This window comes from Euleptes europaea, chromosome 10, assembly GCF_029931775.1.
Source record: "Euleptes europaea isolate rEulEur1 chromosome 10, rEulEur1.hap1, whole genome shotgun sequence".
NCBI classification, from domain to species: domain Eukaryota; kingdom Metazoa; phylum Chordata; class Lepidosauria; order Squamata; family Sphaerodactylidae; genus Euleptes; species Euleptes europaea.
The window spans coordinates 65,271,561-65,294,371 of record NC_079321.1 but is presented as its reverse complement, the minus strand read 5'-3'; the positions used below and the strand labels follow the sequence as shown (position 1 = coordinate 65,294,371).

General features: G+C 43.5%; 1 protein-coding gene across 1 annotated transcript in view; it reads left to right on the top strand.

Moving 5' to 3' along the window:
* AK9 (adenylate kinase 9) overlaps window positions 1–22,811 on the top strand; it is a 107,568-nt gene that overhangs the window by 2,827 nt on the left and 81,930 nt on the right. Inside the window, exons 3-13 of the mRNA XM_056856777.1 lie at window positions 2,082–2,134; window positions 6,088–6,184; window positions 8,358–8,470; window positions 9,453–9,644; window positions 11,679–11,804; window positions 13,535–13,609; window positions 15,133–15,231; window positions 16,085–16,224; window positions 16,311–16,491; window positions 17,509–17,653; window positions 19,455–19,592. Coding sequence (XP_056712755.1) covers window positions 2,082–2,134; window positions 6,088–6,184; window positions 8,358–8,470; window positions 9,453–9,644; window positions 11,679–11,804; window positions 13,535–13,609; window positions 15,133–15,231; window positions 16,085–16,224; window positions 16,311–16,491; window positions 17,509–17,653; window positions 19,455–19,592 — 1,359 coding nt within the window. The remainder of the gene's footprint in view (window positions 1–2,081; window positions 2,135–6,087; window positions 6,185–8,357; window positions 8,471–9,452; window positions 9,645–11,678; window positions 11,805–13,534; window positions 13,610–15,132; window positions 15,232–16,084; window positions 16,225–16,310; window positions 16,492–17,508; window positions 17,654–19,454; window positions 19,593–22,811) is intronic.

Sequence of the window (22,811 nt, the reverse complement as noted above, 5' to 3'; positions counted from 1 at the left end):
TCTGCATTGGGAGTTGACATGCCAAACCCACCCAGATATGCTGGGTTACCTCCCATTGGCCAATAAGAGAAGTGCCTAGAAGCTGTGGAAAAAGCAGAAGCTAATAGAATTACACTCCGCTGCCCCTTCCAAGCATCTTACTCAAATGGCCAAGAGGCCCCTGCAATATTACAGTGATTCCTTTAATTAATTTTTTGTTCCTTTTAGACCTGCTAATACCAATGGGGATAGAATGTCATACATCACAACATAGTCATTATTGTGGTAGGAAAGGAGCCACGGTTGGTGATTGTGACAATGAGAGAGAAAACAACAGCTATTGGGTGGGAAATGTGTCTGTGATGGGGGTAGGAGAGAAGGGAGTTGCAGTGCACACAAAACACACCTATGAAAACTCACAGCTGGCCATAGGCAGATCATAATTGCCCAGGGGACTCAGGCTTTGGGGATAGTTAATTTACTTAGCTCTTCGGGTGGAAATAAAGAACTTGCTCACCCAAGTAGGGCTGATTTGGCATCCGCAGGATTCTGCATAAAAAGTTGATACTGTGAGGACGCATGGCAAATTAACCAGTTTGTTTCCCAAAGAATGATTTCTGTAAGGTCTTTTATACATGGGTTGTTTCTGTGGTGATCACGCCTGACTGCTTCAGGGCTTCGTTGTCATTATGCACATCTTTTCTGATCTTTAGAAGTCACTTCGCTCTCTCCCCACGTTTTCCCTGCTTTTTCTTGATGCCGCCAGAAACAGCAGTGACGTCGTAAAAGTTGTGCGGAGTGAAAATGAAGCCCCAAAGTGATCAGGGGATGATCGTGATGGAAACAACCCGTGCATAGGAGGCCTAAGATTCTGCCCCTCCATCCTTACAGTGATTTCTGAGTAATTGCATGCATTTGTGCTTTCAAAAGATTTTCAGTCTCAATAGACTGCAATAGATTTTTTCATTCAAACGAAGGGAAGTAACTTACTTTAGCGGGTTTGATAATAACTGCAGTCTTTGCAAACCTTGGTACGCTTGTTACCTGTATTTTTTTTAGAAAAACAGGGGAGCCCTCTGGTGGCTAAAACAGTACTTCCATTTTTTTCTGAAAATTAAATCCTTAATAAGATAGTTTTAGATCAGTTTGGTTACGTTTGGACTCTGGTAAAGTTACAGCATCAAGCTATGTTAATGTCCTTGTGTTCATTCAGATATAGGTTAGTGCTTTCCATTTTAGCTAAGAACAATGACATCTAAGCTGAAATAGGGGACATCTCAGACAGCTGTTTTATTAGCTATTTACCGTATTCATTGTATTGTATTTAATGTCTTTATATTCTGCCATTCTACTAAGCTGTAAAACCCTGCTGATTGCCAGCAAGCTATCCTGAACAGTGCCCAAGTTGGCTCACAGCAGAAGGGCACTTCCACTCATGCAAGAGGAGAGGGATAATTTTTACCAGTTCTTCCTTGTGCAGCATCCTTCACCATTCTTGAGTTTTCCAGCCCTCAAGTGTGGCTTCTGGGGACTACTCAGAGCTGCAGCAGGAAGGAAGAGGCAGGAAAGCTGTGTTTCACAAGCTGAGCTCAGCTTGCAGTTTTCTAAGCCGATGTAATGCAAGGAAACCAGGAAACAGAAATGCTAGGAGTATGCCTGCAGATATTTCTCCACTGAAATAGTGCCCATGATTCCCTATTTAGTTTTGGATCTGAAACTAAACAGGGAATTTGGGGCACTGTTACAGTTCAGAAGCATTCACATGCACACCCTTAATAAACGTATTTCCTGTTTTCCACAGTTCCATTTTTTGTAATACCCAGTGTGAAACTTGTACATATCATTGTAGGGTAGAAATGTACAACTCCCCATATACAGACAATTTCTTTCTACAGTTCACTGCAGAGGAGCAGTTGTAGATGGCTAGTATTTGGGAACAGAATTATAAACTGAAGGCTAACATAATTCTCTGTTGCTATTTAATCACTATTTAAAGTTGTATAAATGATTCTGTGCATTTTTGACAAAATTACATGTACTTACATGTACATCATAACTTCAGAACAGTTAAAATTTTCTTCTGTCTGATGTATCACTTTTAGTTTTGGAGCTTATAGATGAGAACATATCAGCAAGCACAGCATATGGACTCGAGGTAAAGTCTAAATTTCATTTGTTTGTAAATTGTTTTCTGGACTGACTGAGGCTCAGTTGCATGCATCTGATAAAGCTTATGCTTCAATAAATGTATCAAAGTGCCATAAGACTCTTTTTTGTTCTTTGCTGCAACAGGCTAAGATGGCTACCAATGCCATCCTAAGAAGTAGGATTGCTAGGTGGTCAGGGGCCTATTGGGTTCTGGCCAACAGGAGGAGGTGAACTGCTCTGCAGCCAGCTGTGATGATTTTGCTAAGCACTTTGCGGGTAAAATCTCTTGCATCCTGTGAGGAACTGTCCCCTTGGGCCCCGCCTCTTAGCCCCGCGGCCTGGCCGGCTTGACTTGGAGAGGGCTTCCTTTGGCCTCAGAATGGGCCTCCTGAGAGGATTTCCTTCCCTCCTCTTCAGCCCACAGTCAGTTCCTGCTCCTCTGAGCCACCAGAGGGCAGACTTCCTCCTCCTCCACTTCCTCCCCGGCCTTCCACCCCCTCCCGGTCATATAGCCAGCCAGGCTCCCAGGGGTCCCGCCCCTTCCCCATCCTCCCCTTCTGTCTGACAGGAGCTCTACCAATCGGCCCCTGGCAGCTCCGTCTGCCCGCCCTCCCCCTCAGGGGACCCAGCTGATCGGCTGCTCGTGCTCCGCCACCTCCACTCGTGCCTTCTCGCCCCTCCGGCCCTTCCCCACCCGGCTCCTCCTCCGCTGGTGGATTCCGCCCCAGCGTCTGGGCTACCGGAGGTGTCACCCTGCCATCCCTGCCACCGCCGCCCGGCCCTGGCCCTCCCGGCCAAGCCGTCAATTCTCCCGGGGCTTCCGCGGGCCACGGAAACGTCGGCCCCGCCCCCTTTCCCCGGGCCGGCTTCGTCTCCTCCTGCCCGGTAAGCGCGCCACTGGGCAGTCCCGCGACCGGGGCTGCCCCGGGCGTGGGACACATCCATTCCAACTTGGACGCTGCATTAGCAGCAACAGGATCAGATGGTCTGAGGGTGCCAATTTGTCCAGTTATGTGGAACACCTTTCAGCTTGTCCAGCCTAAGGATGTGGACAGGATTCATGGAAGTTTGTGACCTATAACCTGCTTGTATGATCCTTCCCCTCCTGGCTGCTCAGATCTGCTGGAGGGCGGAGGGCTGGCAGACAGTAATTGCCTCCCCAAAAGAGGGAGTAGTCGCTTCTGCCATGAAGCAGGCAGTGGTGTCTCCACTCCTAAAGAAACCTACTCTGGACCCAGGAAAGTTGAATAACTACCCTCCAGTCTAAAATGTACCATTCCAGAGGAAGATGATTGAACAAGTGGTGGCTGGACAACTCCAGAGATTCCTGAATGAAGCAGATTGTTTAGATCCATTCCGATATGATTTCAGGGCTGGTTATGGGACTGAGATGGCCTTGGTCGCCCTGGTGGATGACGTGTGCCGGGAGGTAAACCGGGGGAGTATGGCCCTGTTAATTCTCTTGGACCTGTTGCCTGCTTTCAATAACATCAATCATGGTATCCTTCTGGATTGCCTTTTGGGATTGGGACTGAGAGGCAGTTTTGCGGTGGTTCTGGCCCTACATCGAGGGTCAGTTTCAGAGCGTAGTGCTGAAAAACTGCTGCTGTGCCCTTTGGCTTATGGGTTTCCCCAAGGTTCCATCTTGTCCCCCATGCTTTTCAGCATCTATGTAAAGCCGCCAAGAGAAGTTTTCCAGAGATTTGGGCTGAGATGCAGAGATATGCAGATGACACTCAGCTCAATCTCGTGTTACCAGCAGATCCCAGGGAGACTGTAGAAACCATGGACAAGTACCTGGAGGCAGTTTTGGAATGGATGAGGGCTAACAAGCTGAAACTTAACCCTGACAAAACAGAGGTGCTACTGGTGGGTGAAGGGTCTGACCCAGGAAATGGGTTATCCCCTGTTCTGGATGGGGTTGTACTCCCCCTAAAGGAGCAGGTTCATAGCTTGGGGTGCTTCTGGACCCAGGATTCCTGTTGGATAAACAGGTGGCAGCGGTGGCCAGGGATGCCTTTCACTAGCTTTGGCTGGTGAGCCAGCTGTGGCTCTTCCTGGGCAGAAAAGATCTGTGATGCTGTATGCCCTCAAACAACTAGGTTAGATTACTGCAATGTGCTTTACGTGGGGCTGCCCTCGAACACTGTCTGGAAGCTACAGTTGGTACAGAATGCTACAGCCAGAGTATTGACTGGAGTGAGTCATAGGGACTAGAAGACTCCAGTCTTGTTCCATGTACAGTGGCTTCCAATTTGCCTCTGGGCTCAATTCAAGATGCTGGTATTGACCTATAAAGGCCTGTACAGCCTGGGACCACCATATCTTAAGGACTGCCTCCTCCCATATGAACCTACCCATGTACTCTGGTCATCTTCGGGGGCCCTGCTTGGCTTGCCCCGGCCATCTAAAGCTGGGTGGGTGGTGACCTGAGAAAAGGCCTTCTCTGTCATGGCACCAAAACTTTGGAACTCCCTCCCTAAGGAGATTTGTCTGTCTCTCTTTATCAGTGTCTTTCGCCAGCAGGTGAAGAGTTTTTGTTTCATCTGGTATACCCCCAGTAATGGTTACTGGTCCTCCTTCTAGTGTTGTTTATGTGTTTCTAATTGAACTTTTTAATAATTTTAACTGTATTTTTAATTGTTTAAAAGTTTTTTTTAATGTTCACCAACTTATGGACCCTGACAAAAATGTTTTAAATAAAATAAATAATTGCTTGTGGGGAAATGTCCTTTCTGTGTAAAAAGGTATCGGTAGTTCCCTTTGCAAGCACCGGGTCAGTAATGGGGTGATGTCACCTCACGACGTTTACTAGGCAGACTATGTTTACAGGGTAGTTTGCCAGTGCCTTCCCCAGTCATCTACACTTTACCCCCAGCAAGCTGGGTACTCATTTTACCAACCTCGGAAGGACGGAAGGCTGAGTCAACCTACCTGAAACCGACTTCCGTCTGGATCGAACTCAGGTCGTGAGCAGAGCTTTGGACTGCAGTACTGCAGCTTACCACTCTGCGCCATGGCTTAGTGTTTAGAAATGGGCAGCTGAAACTTTTCATGGCATAGAGGTAAATAATTTCACCTGGTAAATAACATCCCATTAATATAGTTTCAGCTGGATAGCCAAGTTAGTCTGCAGTAGAAAAACAAGATTCGAGTCCAGTAGCCCCTTTAAAGACCAACAAGATTTCCAGGGTGTGAACTTTCCAGAGTCAAAGCTCCCTTTGTCTGATTAAGCCTCTGTTAAAGAGGGAGGACATTATTTTTCTCCAGGTAGTTGGCAACTCTACTAAGAAGAGTTACATCCTTCTAATTTATTTTATATATTTTTATCCTATTTTTCACCTTAATGGAGACCTAAAGCTGCTTACAAAAATGTAACTTAAACAAATTTACATACACAGTATATTAAAAAAGTAAAGAAGACATCCTGGGATTATATTCACCATGTCAATCCAGCTGACCAAGGCCATGAGCTATAATCCACAGGTAAAGAGCCCTTTGGCTCTTACCCTTGGGTCATGCTCAAGGGTTCACACCCCCAGTCACTCCCAGACTATAAACACCTGCAGCAGGAGAGAGAAAAAACACTCAACCTGGAGGTTTCAAGCTGGCAGTCCATTGTAAGCCCATTGACTTCAATGGATTTACAAGGATGTAATTATGTTTAGGATGACACTGTACCACGCTAGAACGTTAAAGGCTGTTCATTTCAAAGTTAATCTCAACAGCAGTCATGTTTACACGTTTTTGAGAGGGTTCGCTGTAAAGCACTAGTGGCAAGACCGGAAGAATTCTGTATTTTGTGTGGTACCTCATTGTGGCTGCACTTTTTAGAACACTTTCCAGTAAGTAATCACCATTTAATTAAATGGGACATACTTCAAATTAGGCTCGCTAAGGATTTCTCCCTGTGTATATTATGTGTATATTGATACTATGCTTTATATTTTTTTACTTTAGAGTAAGGATTTGCTTAATCAAGGTCAAAGTGTTCCTGAAGAATTGATTGTAAAGATGCTTCTGAACAAAATTGAAACACCAGAGGTTATTCACTTTGGTATCTATTTTCTTCTTTATCTTGTCTGTAAGAATGCTCTACTGTAGGTGCATATACATGTGTATCATTCTATAAAACCAGAACATGTGATTTATTTTAATTTTAGATTGTATGTTAGATACTTAATAGCCTTGGAGGGGAAATACCCATAGAGTTAATTTCTTTGATGTTTTATAAGTAACAATGCATCAAATAGCATATTCAGTATAAAGCAATCAAGATGGGTAACTAAATCCTCTGACACCAGTGCACTGCTGATGCCAGTGTGGCACTGACCTCACTAGACCGTATTCTGTGCCCACTCTACAGTGGAGAAATATGTGAAAGAAACACCACTCTGTCAATTGCACTGGAGACCATAGCAACCCAGCTGCAAGCCACCAATCACAGAATGGCATGTTGACTAAACCCCCATGAGAAAAAGATGCAAACAGCCAATCAATGCCCGCTAATGTGGCCACACACCACTGTGGCTGGTTTTTCAGGTTGGGTTCTCCCCCCCCCCTTTTTTTTTTTCTTGTTTATTGGCCACACACCCCTGTGGCCAGATCACACTTTTCTGGGATTCGCTGTAGTTGGAATATCAGCCAAAGCTGATAAAAGACACTATATGCCACATAGGAGACCTGAGCATCCGTCCAAAGCCTAGGATCCAGCAGTACACCCAAGCTAAAACCTGGAACTTCAGGCAGAGTGCAACCGATTCCAGGAGTGGCTCGCTTTTTAGTGCTTGAGCAGCTTTGTCGCTGTCCAACATCAACTTAGTCTTGTGTGGATTGAGCTTTAGTTTACTCGTCCTTATCCATCCCATTAACTTTTCCAGGTACTTCTTCAGGACATCCAAAGACCCACTTGACTCAGCTGATACAGAGAAATGGAGCTGGGTGTCATCCACATATTGGTGGCACCTCACTCCAAACCCCTGGACAGTCCCTCCCATTGGTTTCATGTAGTTGTTATACAGCATGGGGTAGAAAGTGGACCATTGCAGGAACCCACAGCAAAAATGCTATGAGGCCAAGCAGTAGTCCCTTAGCTCCATTATCTGGAATTGGCCAGTCACGTAAGAGCAGAACCAATAAAGCATGGTACCCACCCCACTCCCAACCTAGCCAGTCTCTCCAGAAGGGTACCACTGTTGGTGACCTCTCAATGGCTTTCACTGCCCCAGCTGAAGTCATCAGTCAGGGTGATTAAGACTACTTCTGTCTTACTGAAAGAAAATCCTGCCATTCTTTGTAAGGTCAGAATTACTAAATCCAGGTGTAAATATTTTCTTTTTAAGGTCAGTCGTCTGATTTTATCCCCTGTTTATGGTGTAAATAAACCCATAAAGTATGATGTACACATCGTTATTTGTAATATTATTTCACTAGTTTCCTTTTTTATTTTTTATTTATGAACTATTTAGAAATTTATAGTTCTTTATCTTGTGGAAAACGTTACAGCCAATGTTACATCTAAGACTGTATGTGGCAGTGTTAAGAAACCCAGCTGTGTGAACAAAACCATGCTTGAAGAAATAAAGTAATAACACTGTGCATGTAACAGGTTTATAGAAAATTATCTATTGCAGGGGTCCCCCAACCTTTTTGAGCCTGTGGGGCACCTTTGGAATTCTGATTCAGGGATATGTGCAACCTCAAAATGGCTGCTACAGGAGGCAAGGCCAGCCAAAAATGGCTGCCACAGAAGGCAGAGCCCCACACACAGAGGAAGCACGAGTGCAAGGGAGAAGTGGGGCAATTTTAAAAATACCCTGGGAAAGAGGAGTGAGGTAGAGTAAAACCACCACTATGGTGGCAGCTGCTGCTGAAACAATATTATTTTAATCTGCATAGGCAATCAGAAGCCCTGCTAGGCAAAGCCCACAAGGCCTACCTACTATCTAAAAACACTTGATGGGCACCAGGAAAGGTGTTGGTGGGTGCCATGGTGCCCACGGGTGCCATGTTGGGGACACTGGTGTATCACAACAGCCTATATTGCCCATAACTGGGTAAACACCATTCTTTTGACTTTCTACCACTTATCTAGAGCGCTTTTAAAAATACTGATTATATACACATTTGTTGCTGTCACATGTCCATCTAATAGCTGTATCAATTTAGTGTAGTTTCTGCTATTTTCAAAAATACATGTTTAATAGGATTTGTTTTTGTTTGTTTTGCAGGCTATGTTCTCTGTGATTTTCCTTCTCTTTCTGAGGAATACATGACTATAACAGAACAGATAGAAATAATTAGAAATTTAAAATTAAAACCAGATTTCTTGATTAATATTAAGGTAATGTCAGTTTTGATCATCTCATACATCATTCTGAACATGTAATTCCTGTAGTGTAGGAGTGGAATAGTTGTTTTCTATATTTAAGTTTTCTTTAAAAGCTTGGGTGCTTTTTACAATCCTTTTTCTACAGTACAGACACCTTTCATTTAATCAATTGCTGAGCTCCCAGGCAACATTTCTCCCAAACCACTGCATTCTCATTTTTCCCAAGCATCATCCTGATATTTTATATTGTTGGTTTGTAACTATATTTAGAGCTTGTACTACACTTTTAAGATGTGGACTGCCAAATCACTCATTTTTTTTAGCCTCACCCCACCCTAGATGTACCATTTCCTTTTCTAAAATGTCCCTCTGCTATAGAGCTCCTGGAATTAAAACTTTAGCAAATTGGTTGTCAGTTTTGCTTTATTTTCCCCCTATTAGTGTATATTGCATCTAGTCCTGATACAATTTGGATATTCCTTTGGAAAAATGGCATTCCATTGCATGGAGACTTCTTATTGCAGAATGATCAGTGAACCAGGCTAGCATTTGTAAGTGTTTGTATAGTGTTAGCAAAAAATTATCTTTGTTATTGTCTTGAAGTGACCTATGATTCTCTTCTTACAATCTGAAGATGTTGGTATGCTTTAATTTTACAGAAGTATAAGTGTGAGATCAACAAGCAGCTGAGGCTCTTAACATCACTAGGAGAGAGAAGTTACTTTCCAAGACAAAAACGAATGAAACTTGTTATTAAAAATGCAGATCTGCAGAAATTGGGTGCTGTAATCCTGATCATAACTGTTTAGCAAATTAATCTTGTATTCAAGGAACATTTAATCTAGGGGCTTCATGCTTTTATAGTTCCTAAACTATTCAGTACTCACCATTGTAGGGGCACAATATCGGAGACCAGTATAGTTCATATTCCTTTGAATTTTCACTGTGACATTCTTGTTGTTATGTCAACAACAATACTTCTATTTTTAACTAGTGTCCTGACTATGATTTGTGCCAAAGACTCTCTGGACAAAGACAGCTTCATTCAACAGGGCAAATATTTCAAAGATATGAATGGGATCCTGATATTATTGAAAAACGAAGGAAAAAGAAGAAGGATCCAAATAAAGCTGGGGAAGAAGAGGAGGAAGCAGAAGAAGAGGAGGAGGAAGAGGAGATAGCTGAGGTAGATCAGTTGAACATGCAGTATCAAGAATATTGTGAAAAACTTATAGCGTAATCCTGAGAGGGGGGGGACATAGTTGGGGTGGGCCCAGGGACGGCCCAGCCGCACTGCCTCCTGAGTGGCTTGCTGCCTCAGTGCAGCAAGTTGAAAATATTATTTTAAACTGCATGGAGCTACACCTCCCTTTTGCTGGTGCAAGTTCACGCCAGCAAAAGGAGGCATTCCCGGGGTGAAAGGCCCCAGGAATGCCCTCCTTTGGCACCAGCGCAAGCCCTTGCACCAGGAGAACGCTGCCAGCAAGGCTGTGCTGGCACCTGTGGCTCATGCTGCCTCGCTGCTCCCCATAGCTAGTGTAAGTGGCTCTGTGCTGCCATTTGTGCCAGTTTAGCCAGTGCAAGTGGCACTAATGCCAGTACAGGGGTCACGCTGGCTCCTGTCCCCTTCCCCCCCTTCAGGATTGCTCTTAGTCATTCAGGAAAAGATTGAGGAATAAGTTCTGTTGGTAACTGAAGACAAAATCTATTCCTCAATAGAGGTAAGTATAAGAATATTCAAACAAAATGTCAGATACTTTCCCAATAAAATGAAGTTGCCATGCAAATTATTAAGTGAGTGATAAAGTTTATTGTCTTGGCCGAAGGCCATCACAATCCACCATACAAAACAGTAAAATAACAAAAATATCATAAAATAACATTACATGCAAATTATTAAATATCTTATGAACATATACAATGAATTTATAACCATGAGTGTGCTCAATTATACTATACATGACATGGAAGAATTTTCTTCTTGCCAGGTAAATTATTCAGGTTAATACTAGATGAAATGGAGATCACAGATCTCTGTTTGTCTTAAAAAAATTATTTATTTAGATATCCTACCTTTTTCTCCATTCAGTTGGTTCTAAGTAACTAACAACAAAATTGTGTTGTGCCAATTGGCGCACACTAAGTTATTAAAAAAACAAAAAACAAAATCACTTCAACCAAAAACAACAAAATATTTACTAATCCTCTGAAAGCAGGCATCAGCTGGACAAATTAGCCTTCAAAACCCCTCTTGAATATAACTGATATGTAGTGCTTCCTGAAGATAGGTGCTTTTTTAACCTCTTCTGGAAGGTCATTCCAAATGGAGTGCTCCACCATGGGAAATGCCCATGATCTGAAAGTCTTCTGTGGGAACAGCCAGAAGAAATTGCTGGGAAGTCTGTAGCTGGTACACAGGCTCATATCAGTAGATATGGTCCTTTAGGTATGTGGGTTGCAGATCATGAAGTGCTTTAAAGTTAAAAACCTGTGCCTTGAATTGAACTCAGAAACAGGGGACCAGCGAAACTCTTATAAAATAGGTATGATGCAGTCAAACCTACATGTTCTAGTCAACAAACAATTGTACCAGTTCAAATTTCCAGGTTTTGTCTTCAAGAACATGTTGTACTATAGCTGCGTAGAGCTGCACAGGGAAGAGGAGAAAAGGTTTAATTCTTTCACATCCTTATGACTCCCCAATCTGGGCCAGAGGCCTGCACAGCCGTAATTATGCTTTAAAAAATGCTGGAAATATCTAGCCATAGATCTCCCAACATCTTGTCTGTTTCGGCACTTGACTGATTGAACTCATATCCGTATGACGAAGGCTTAGGGTTGGGTATAAACCCTAAGACTTCCAAGCTGGATTCTCATTATGTCTGAATGTAAGCTTACAAATACATCAGCCCTGGCTGTCAACAGTACAATGGGATCCAGATCTCACTAACCAGTTCTCTTGTTGTCCTCCTGTTACCTTAACTGATGTTTAACTCAGGACTGGAGCAGTCCTCATCATACTGTTTTTGGAAATTTTTAAAAAATTTACTAAGTAGGTTTTTTCTGCATACTGAGGGGAATCCCTCCCCAGCATGCCAAATCCCCTACCATGTCTGTCAGTGATCCCATTTCATTGCATTATTTAACCATCAAGTTTGCTATTAGAGGGAGTGTGGACAATGGTGATCATGAAGCCAAGTAAGAATCTTTTTCCTCTTAGGCAGCAGCAGATCAGTATATGCTGGCAGAAATTTTACCTCATTTAGTTCAGAGACCAGAAGATTTTTTAGAAAATGTACAAATGAGAATTGAGGTCTACAGGGATACTGTGCTACATCTTTTAGAGGTAAGTACAAAATAGGTATTGGATCCAGCAGAGGATGGGAGGGGGTTCCATTGATTCCCTTCTTGCATTGCAGAGCTTCAGCTTCTCCCCTCATGTTGTTCCTAGGATTATCAGGTCCAGGTTGGGAAACACCTGGAGATTTTGAAGGCGGAGCCTGAGGAGGGCGGGGTTTGGAGAGGGGAGGGACTTCAATGCCATAGAGTCCAATTGCCAAAGTGGCCATTTTCTCTAGGTGAAGTGATCTCTATCGGCTAGAAACCATTGTAATAGCGGAGGTCTCCAGCCACCACCTGGAGGTTGGCAACCCTAGGTGTCCAGTTCTGCCCTGCACAAACTGGAAGTGATGTACCACACATGCAAAACTCTACAGTTTTACTGATTTCTGATTCCCCCCCCCCCATTTTCCCCTACTGCCCTAAAAAGCAGTGGCAGGGCTGCTGGTGGGAGATGTCCTGCCAAAGTGGGAGACTTGGCCTACCTAAGTAGGTTACTGTACCTGGTCTGTTCTGAGGTTTAATGGAAGCTGGAGGGATGAGAAGGGGGTTGAGGGGATGCATATCCATCTAGCCAGGAAGGGATGCCTCAGACAATCCCCTCCCTCCACTCCAAGCTCCCAACTTCTGTGATGCCCATGCAGAGACACTTCATGATTCTGCGCTTTGGTTTGAGATTGGATTCCTTGCTGTGGTGTGGGGCTTCTCTGTTGCCCTTTGTGGGTGTTTGCCTGTTGTGCTCGCTTGATGTTGCCTTTGTGTTGTCTTTGTCTTTGTTGTTTGTGCCTTTTTTCTTTTCCCTAGGCTATATCCCTGTGTATTTGCAGGAGGTAGAGATGGATGGGTAGTGTCTGTGTGTTTGAGGTCTGTGTTTAGCTGTCTGATTTGAGAGGGCACTTCATTGCCATTTATACTTGGTTGTGGGCTGTGTGTATCATTTGCCTCATGGATTAGTACACTGACTGTTCATGGATGGCTGAATATGTCCTTTTTATTTCTGTTTTCATTATTAACTGTTTGGGACCATGTATTTATGTTGCTGGTAGTGATGATTAATTTGTTTCTTTGTGCATTTTAGACAATAACTCTATGTACAATGTACGTCGTATATATATGTGTGTATATATGTCTATAATAAATGTATAATGTTAATGCTGATTTATGAATAAACAATGTTGGGGGGGAAGTCGACTTCATGGGAAAATTTGGCACACAAACATTTGGAAAATTTGGGCAAAAATAACAACCAATAATTCACACAATGGAGAAGCAACATAAAAGCCAAATATTCTAATCAAACCAGCAACCTTATGACATTTGATTGCATCCTCTGACTAGCATTGTAGTTTAAGATCTGGCCTTGGGTTGGATCAAGGAATGGCCCTGATGTGTCAAAGGGAGAGAATAATATTGGCACTCTTGACTCCACAACACCCCTTTCTTTGCTCATTTCTGAGCTGTGTGATTGGTTTGTGCAACTGGATTCATTTCTAGAAAAAGACCTCTGTATTAATAGTGTCTTTAAAACTGTAGTTGTACTATATTATACTTGGCAAGAAATTTAGTGTGTTGTGCTGGTGCAGACAGATCATATTGGCTCAAAAACTCATGGGAAGTTTTTCAAATGTTTATTCATGGAAAGTTTTGCCATTAGATTTATTTGGAACAGAATCAATTCCAATGCAATATTTTCCCAATCACTGTTCTGATTTTAAAAGCACTCTTTAAAATATTCAGGAATTAATGGCTGAGCAGGATTCCCAGTATCTTATTGAACTTGATGGGAATAAATCTCCAGATGAACTCTTTACAGTAAGTACATAAAACAAATTGCATGTTACAAAGAAGCCTGATTTATTGTTATAGCCCATTCTGTAATTTCAAGAATATCTCTGTTTAAAATAATAGTTGTACTATATCAAGCAAATTTGTCATAGCTGTGGTTATGCTCAATGTCAGTGAACATTGAACAGTTGCATAATGATACACTTGTAGCTTTTATCCATTGAGCCCATGTGATTAACTTTAAGAGCAAGCTAGTTCAGAAAATACTTAGATACACAAATCTTCACTGAACTGGTTTCTAGGTCAGGTTAATCATCTCTGTCTTCTGATAAATGGAGATAAATATATTCTCAATAATTTTTTCATGCTTATAAGCCTTAATTCCAGCTATCAGAATAGAAATCTTTTACCAGTGAATATATGGATCAGTCCACTGGTCTATCTAGCTCAGTATTGTCTTTGACAGGCACCAGTTGCCTAGGGTCTCAGTTGGAGATGTTTGCCAGCCTTGCTACTTAAGATGCAGTAATGAGCTGCCAGCTAGAGATTCAGCCAGGGACTGTGCATGCAAAGCATGTACTTTACCATAGAGGCATGGCCCCTTCTCCTCTGTTCAATGTAGACTAAATTATTATGTTTGGAATATGATGTCCAAAAGTGTTTTGTTACGTATGCAAAGATTATAATTTCATCATGGCTAATTCAGATAAATATGTGATACAAATGTATGCTCTTTATTCCTGGCCAGGGAGCTGTTGGTTAGACCCTTTGCGAGATAAGTGATCAACAGGAAGCTACATGGTCCCAAATCATTCTTTTATTTTGCAGGCTACATGCATCCAAACAGTTCAATGTACTCACAACCTGAATAGAAGGCATCTGCATTCGTTCTTTTGATAAGAGTTCAGTTGTAGCTATCCGTGAAAGCATAATGAATTCTCAAACCTCTCTGCTCCTCTAATCTCATTAACCATAAAAAAGGCGCTTACTTTTCCTGGGCAAATTAGAGCCTAACGTCTGACCAATCAGTGAACTAATACTGAAACATGTGACTACTGGATTTCCTAAACTACAATAATTAGCATGCACCTTTCTTAAAGGGCAAGTACTATTTTCTAGCATATTACTAATACAAACCTGTGCTGTGACTTACTAGAAAATCTACTAACAACTCTGCGTGGGGGCAGCACTCTTATTCAAAGTTTCATGAATGCTGGGATGCTTACACACATCTGCTGCAGAAGGTGCTTCCCTGCTTACTTAAACAGAGAGAGCAGTTCCACCCCATTGAAAGAATGTACGTGCAGAGAGAGGGAACCTGTCTGTCCATTGAAAAGAATCTCTTAGGAGCAGAAGGCCTGAGTGTACACGTCGCACCTGCAACAGATCACAAGTTTGAGGCACTACACTATAAATTAAAATGATTGATGTTTTTGAATTACACTGAAGCAAGTTCCCATATTCCTGCTGACTCTATGTTTTATAGCATACAGCCTTTATTAATTCAGTCATTAAATGATAATATATTCAATATGCTGTTGTTTATTTAGGCAGTAATAGCCCATCTTCAATCCATGGGCCTGAGAAATGGAGCTATTCTAACCAGACTTCAAAGTGCAGAAGAAGAAATGATGGAAGGACTAGAAAATGTAAGGCTGATATTTGCTTGTGTTGCGATTGGTTGGCTGTAGTGATAGCGCATGACTGCAAGAAGGGCATTGCTGTTATATACCTAAGAAAATAATTTCACATTTTGCAAATGCAGATGTACAGCAGCACTGGAAGAATATAAGCAAGGAGGATAACAAAGAGTTGATCCTGACTTTTCAGCTTACCACTGTTCATTGTTTTCTGTCACTTAATTTTTATTCCATGTTTGTGCTGTTGTTCTGAATGCCAGCAGACCTGAGGGCCAGAAGCAGGTGGCATAGTCAGATAGCAGTCCGAGGATTAATACCAGGCTGTTCTAGGTTTGGACCCAAAATGTCGGTATCAAAAGTGAAGTCCAAATTCTAAGTCAAATGCCAAAGCACTCTCTGCTAGAGGGAGCTCATTATTCTCATCTCTGTCAGCCAGCAGAGCTCTTTGTAGTGCTTATAAACTTGCACTTCTGTGCTCGAGTAGGAATGTTCTGCACTTTCAGCAGCACCACTCCAGTGGCTGTGGAGGGCTGCTGCTGGACACAGGTGACTCGCCTGCCCTGGGTGGCTGTTGCCACAGGGGACTTTCATCTGTCTCTGCCTGCTCAGCTTTCTGCTGTTCCTCTCTTCCACTCCCGGCTGCATCAAGGTCCTCTTCGTCTGAGGAAACCTAAGCAGGCTGCCCCCTGACCACTGTCTTTCCAAAGCAAATAGTTTAAAACTCTTAATCTATTATGATTTTCTCCTTCTTATGGTATGAAAGGTCAGTGCAATCGTGTTTGAAATTGTGTCAAGGTAAATTTCTAATCGTTTTTTTGTAATGTAACACAATTTACACATGCTTTGTTATTCTGGCAAACAGGATGAAATTTTTCGGGCTCTCGCATCTTGCAAACTTGTAGCCCCCAGATACAGATGGCGGCGCAGCAGGTGGGGACGAGCGTGTCCTGTGGCTTTAAAAGACGGTAAATTTGTTATGGGATCACCAGACCTCGCAGTCAGGTAAGGCAGAATTAAGCCTGTCTTCATGTAAATTCTGCCCCTCTAAAACTATAGTCCCATGTTTTTCTTGTCTTTTCTTTTTTTAGTTTCTTAGGTAAGATGTACATGCTTTCATCCGAGGAAGCCCTGAAAGCATTCATGTTGAATCCTCGTCCCTACCTGCTACCACCTATGCCACTTCCACCTTGTAAAGTGCTAGTCATTGGACCTCCACTTTCTGGGAGGTCAACCCTGTGTGAGGCAATTGCAAACCACTATACAGGAAAGGTAAATCTAAATTAATTTGTGCAACTAACTTGTGAGAATTGAGATTTTAGAATTTTTTGTTTATTACATAAAACTAAGGCAGGTCATAGCTTTCCCAACAAGGTGCCCAAGACAGACTCCCCAAATAAAACACCTTTCCCAAAGGATAGCTCCCTTGTCATAATGCACAGAGGTAGCAGACTGACCTAGAGCTTCTGTGAAGGTAGTGTCCATAGCAGAGCCCTTGTCTGTGCATTCTGGAACAAGATCAAAACCAGCTTGGGGCTGTAGAGTGTGCAGCATTTGTATAGGAGAGCAACCCTTAAAGAAGTCAGGGACTTTAATGATGTGAGGAGCCAGTGAAATTCCCTTAGTCTGAAGGCTTTAAACCTTAAGACCTGTACTACAGGTGGGGGGGGGGGCGAGAAAACGAAGCCCTGAAACTTAAATCATGCTTGCTAGTCTGATATATTCTGATGCTGAATTGTTACTACTGATATAACGCCTTTCATCCCCAAACTGTACTGTATCTTTTTGCTGAGGAATTAACTTTAGGTCTTCCAGAGATTTCTTCTGCCCACAAGCTGAACTTTTTTTGTCACTTAGAGAGGGAGCTGTTGCTGTTGGCAGCAGAAGATAGGACTCACAATAATGGGTTTAAATTGCGGGCAGAAAGGTATTGGCTACATATTAGAAAAAATATTTTTTTACAGTAAGAGTTGTTCGACAGTGGAATCAGCTACCTAGTGAGGTGGTGAGCTCCCCCTCACTGGCAGTCTTTAAGCAGAGGCTGGACAAACACTTGTCAGGGATGCTCTAGGATGATCCTGCATTGAGCAGGGGGTTGGACTAGATAGCCTCTATGGATCCTTCCAACTCTATGATTCTACCTACTGACCAGTGAAGAGTTCCTGGAACTTGGGCTGAGGCTTAATGATTGGAAGAAGGATCACCTAACCCCCCCCACACACACACACACATGCACACATAAATACACACATCCTTTCATAAGATTTAATTTTCAAACACTTTCTTTAGGTTCTTGATATGGATGTTCTGCTTAAGGTGCATATGGAAGAAGCAAGGTTAGAACTCTTAGAGCAGACTCGTGCAGAAGCAACAGCAGCAGGCATTGCCAAAGTGAAAGAAAAAATAGATATGGAACGAATGTTCAGGGAGCAAGGTGAGGAGGTTTCATAGTCCTTTGTTGTATCCAGAGATGCTCAGTACTTTGGGCCACATTCGAAGGATATCCTTTAAGCACTCTTCCTAATTGGAGGTGAGATAGTATTATACTAACAACACGATTACTCATTATTTAAGATGCCTAAGTCAAGCATACTGTAATAACAAAATCAAAGGCATTTGATGCATGCAACTGATGGACGAATATACACCAGATAACATTCACGAGCCCCAGGGCACAGAGTGGTAAGCTGCAGTACTTCAGTCCAAGCTCTGCTCATGATCTGAGTTCGATCCCAATGGAAGTTGGTTTCAGGTAGCCGGCTCAAGGTTGACTCAGCCTTCCATCCTTCCGAGGTCGGAAAATGAGTACCCACCTTGCTGGGGGTAAAGGGAAGATGACTGGGGAAGGCACTGACAAACCACCCCATAAACAAAGAAGTCTACCTAGAAAATGTTGGGATGTGACATCACCCCATGAGTCAGGAATGACCTGGCGCTTGCACAGGGGACCTTTACCTTTTTAATATTCATCCAAATATCCAAAAAGAAAAAAAATGTTAATTACTCCCATGATGATAGTTTGGTTTACCTACATTTAATAAAAAGGCATTAAAGTGATGCATTTCTTTAGACTATTTTTATTCTGCCTTTCTGCCATATTGCAGGATCAAATCTAACTTAAGTAATCTAACTAATATACATTCATATAAATAAAATTATTAATTATAAATAAATTAAAAAAAACAGTAGCCCAGATATTCTGTAATGAAGTATTACTTCAATCCTACACAGAGTGACTGTAGCCCAGACCCACTGAAAACAGCAGCATCATAATAAAAGCATTATGCTTTCTGGAATAGGAACAATTTGAGAGCACACCAGTGTTATCCAAATAGGTATGCGTGCAAGGGCTCTAATGCGCAAAGCATCCTTTACATGCAGAAGGCCCAACAGACATCAATTAAATTTGGGGTCTTCTGCCTATGTGTGCCATGGTCCCAATTCAGGGCAACACTCCAAAAGAATGAGAGAGAAACATAGTTCAAATAAGGAAAATTTCTGTTCCCCTAACAACATACAGAATGGGAAAATGGAATGGCAAGTATAGCAAAATGACACCGTAAAACAGTTTTATACAATAAACAAATGCAAAACCTTTACATAAGCCTTACCTTTCTATGAGCTATAGGCTACTGTGGGGAGGACCTGAGGAAAGGGGGACCAGCTAGCAGTAAGGCAAGTCAGGGGTGCTATTGGGAAATAAAGGGGAGAAATAAAGCATACAAGACCCCTGGTAATGTAGCCAGAGGATCTTTAGAGGTTAACAACAATGGGTCTCAGTTCTCACAAATTCTGGAGACACCTCATCGGTGTCACTAGAAGGCAAGGAATTACATAGCAAAGCAAACTTTCTGGGGAAGGAGTTTCCAGGGCCAGATGCATCAGCTAAAAATAACTGTCCCAAATGACCACCCCCATGAGGGCACACAGAGCAGGACTCCAATTGAATTATGAATAAAACCACAAGTAGCTTCACAAAGTCAGCAGTCATCCTTCTGTACCTTGTCATGAGCCATTTAGGACTTTAAAAGTCATCAGTAGAACATCAGATTGAACATGGGAACAAATTACATTCCAGATTTGGATAGCTTCTGACTACCTGTCAGTTATCCACTAACCAAAGTGTCTTAGAAGTCCAAATAGGTGTTTTGCATTGTTAAAAATTGTTCACTCAATAAGGGACAGTAGCCAATAATAAATTAATAATCCATATGTAATTTAATAATCTCTTACAGTTGCACTAGGGAATCAAGAGGCATCTAGTGATAAAGAGTTAGAGGACTTTGAAGAAAGTTTCCATGTTGAGGAAAGAAGTTCATCAGAACAAATGAGTGCTGTCCCATCTAGAGTTCAAAGAACTGGTATAGTAACTTGTTTCTCTCATATTGATACAGATATAGCAGGTATAAGCAAATTTGTGGCTTGTATGTTTTACTCTTCTTTTCTTTTTTTTAAACCAAAGCCTAGTGGCAAGGTCTGCGACATCCAATAACAAAACACCTATAAAGTCCTGAATGTTGTGAGAATCAGGTATCTAAGCAACATTGTCTTGCTGTATTTCACATAATCCATACTGGTAACCTCTAAAACAGGACTGGCTGTCAGCTCCTTACACCAAATTCATGAGCTGTGAGGTACCATATGTCTACGATAGCGTAGTTCTTTGATTAACAGAGCAATCCTACACAGTTACTCCAGTCTAAGTCCATTGATTTCACTGGGTTTAGACTGGAGTAACTCTGCATAGGATTGCACAGTAAGTTTGCAGTCCTAAGGGAAGGAGCAGCACCATAGCGGAAATGAGGAGAGGCAATGAATACAATAATACAAAGAAATGGGTTAACAAAGGTCACAGCTTTATTGATTACAGTGGATGGAGTATTGGCAAAGCATAAGGCATGGATCCAGGCATTGGACAACCACCCTGTCAGCTGATGAACGATCCCCAACTCAAGTGTTGGGGGGCAAACCGGGGTGGCGAACTAGTGGTTCCACTTGTGCACAGACCTCTAAGTGGTACCTTCGCCACCTGGGAGTGGAGCCACATGACAGCCTCCATGCTGGGCATCCATGGTAGGGGGAAGCCAGGCACACAGGCACATATTCCCCATAAATTGATCCGGCCCATTACCAAAAACTTCCAAAGAGCAAGGCGAGACCACCCAGCTCCTGCCAAAGCTTTTACTGCTGCAACAAGCAAAGAAGAGTGTCCTGAATTCCATGAAGCCACATTCTCTTCTCTGAGACTCAGAGGACATCTTATGAGCGGGTGTTTCTCTTCTTATGCTCAGGGATAGGCAGGATCTTAAAACTTTCACTTCCTGTCCTGTAGTAGAAACGCCCCCCGACTTCCAGTTCTAATCCTGCCTCAGAGGGATAAGCATCATCAAAGCGAGCTACTGCTAAGCTTTGAGCTGAGTTACCATTTCAACCTACCTTTTTTCCCTACTAAAACCTAAGGTCTGCTCTTTTTGTGTCCTCCCTATCAAGTCTGTGCCTTGTTGTCCCGCTTGTGCCCCCGTTGCCTTCCCGACCTAAGCCTGCTCATTTTTTCCCCTCACGGAGGAAAATGGCGGCAATAGAAGAGCGATCCGGAGACAAACTCCTCTCCAGGGATGAGGCCATGGACGCGGGACTCCTACCCCCCCCCCGCCAGAAAAAGACGACGGAGGAGGGTGGAGGAAAGAGTAAGCGGCGCAATGAACCTGAGGCGGCCGCCGGGAGATCAAAACGCAGGCAGCTGGCCGAAGACGCGAAGGCGGTCAGGGAAGCCAAAAATGGCGCAAAAAAGGTGCACGCTGAGGATACGGCCACCGAACCTCCCCGTTTGTCCCTGCAAGGTGATGAGGGTGAGTGCTGTCAACCAGCCCGTAATGCCGACTCTGCGGGAGACTCTGCTACGGGCGACGGACTCAGCACAGTAAGAACCTCTCTTTTCCAACTTATGGCGGCGGGGGGGGAGTGAACAAAGCATGATTGCTTTAATGCGAAGGGCCCTCAGGGAAGAGTTTGCCCTCCTTGGAGAATCGTCCTCTAGGGGGCCAGTGAGCTCCAGAGCCTCCTCTCCCTCTAGAAGCTCAGTAAGATCAGAGCGCTTAATGATTTCTGAGCCTGCAGCACAAGGTCCCAGTACTGCCTGGCCGACTAAAGCAGCCCAAAAGGCTCATCCAGCCAATCCTCCCAGGCAATCCCAAGATGTACAATCTCAGGGAAATCTTTATTCTGAGGAAGAGAGAGAAGAAGGGGAGTTCTCCTCAGTAGAGGAGCAAGAAGGGGGAACCCAGGGCCAAGACCCCCACCCACATTTATTCGCAGGGGAGGACTATCAATCTTTCCTCTGCAAAGTCATGGCAGCCCTCGACCTTCATGAGGATGAGGAAACTGAGGCCATCAAGAGTAAGGCAAAATTTAGGGGATCCAAGGAGTTCTTCACTAGACTCCAAACCAAAACAAGATCAGTGCCCTTCCCAGAGTATTTCGAGGATCTGGTTAAGGCTGAATGGCAGAAACCCATGTCTAATAAGCAAATTCCAGCCTCCATAAAAAAGCTATATACACTGGAGCCTAGAGCCATGACTCTGCTGCAGGTACCACTGGTAGAGGCACCAGTAACAGACCTCCAATCCTCGGGCCTAATCTTGGAGGATGGGGCAGGCAATATAAAGGATCCCCTGGATAGGAAAATTGATTATGCATCCAAGAAGGCACACGAGGCCGCAGCACTGTATATCCAAGCGTCAGCCACTGCTGCCCTGGTGGCAAGGGCTAGCATAATGTGGATTCGAAAATCATTGATTTGCTCCCATGGAACAACAAAAGAGTCTTGGACGGTCTCTCACGTCTCTTAAAGGCCTCCAACTTCATGGCCGATGCGACATTGGACTCTATGTCCTTCACTGCTAGATCATTGGCGGCATCCTGTGCAGGTAGGTGAGCTGCCTGGATCAGATCTTGGTCAGCAGATTGCGGGTCTAAGTCCATCCTACTGGGGTACCCGCTTGAAGGGGGAAAATTGTTTGGCCCAAAGCTGGACGGCATCCTTGTGGAAAACAAGGATAAGAAAAAAGCCTTGCCAAAATACCTCAAAAAGGATGGGAAACCATCTTTCTCTCATTCCTTTCGTCCCTTCAGGACATCACACTACATGGCACGCCCCAGATCAGATGGGAGGCGAAACTCTTGGAATTCCGGAAGGGGAGCCTTCAGGAGAGGCTCCAGATTTGGAAAAGGCCCCCAGTTCAACAACCAAGGGGCAGACAAAGCGAGCAGATTTGCTGACAAGCAGTCCAAACAATGACTCCAATCCGGCACCGGTGGGGGGAAGGTTAGAGTTCTTCATAAAAACCTGGACCTCCTCAACAACAGACGCCTGGGTACATCAGCTGATGTACTTTCTAAAATTTTCTCTGAATCGTTACTTGGTCTCTCCAGTCTCCCGAAATCCAGACAAGGCCCTCAGAACGCAAGGAGCCATTCAACACCTCCTGGACATTCGGGCAATAGAACACGTTCCAGTCTCAGAGCAGTGCACCGGGGTTTACTCCTATTTCTTTACTGTGCCAAAAAGGAACGGAGACTGGAGGGCCATTCTA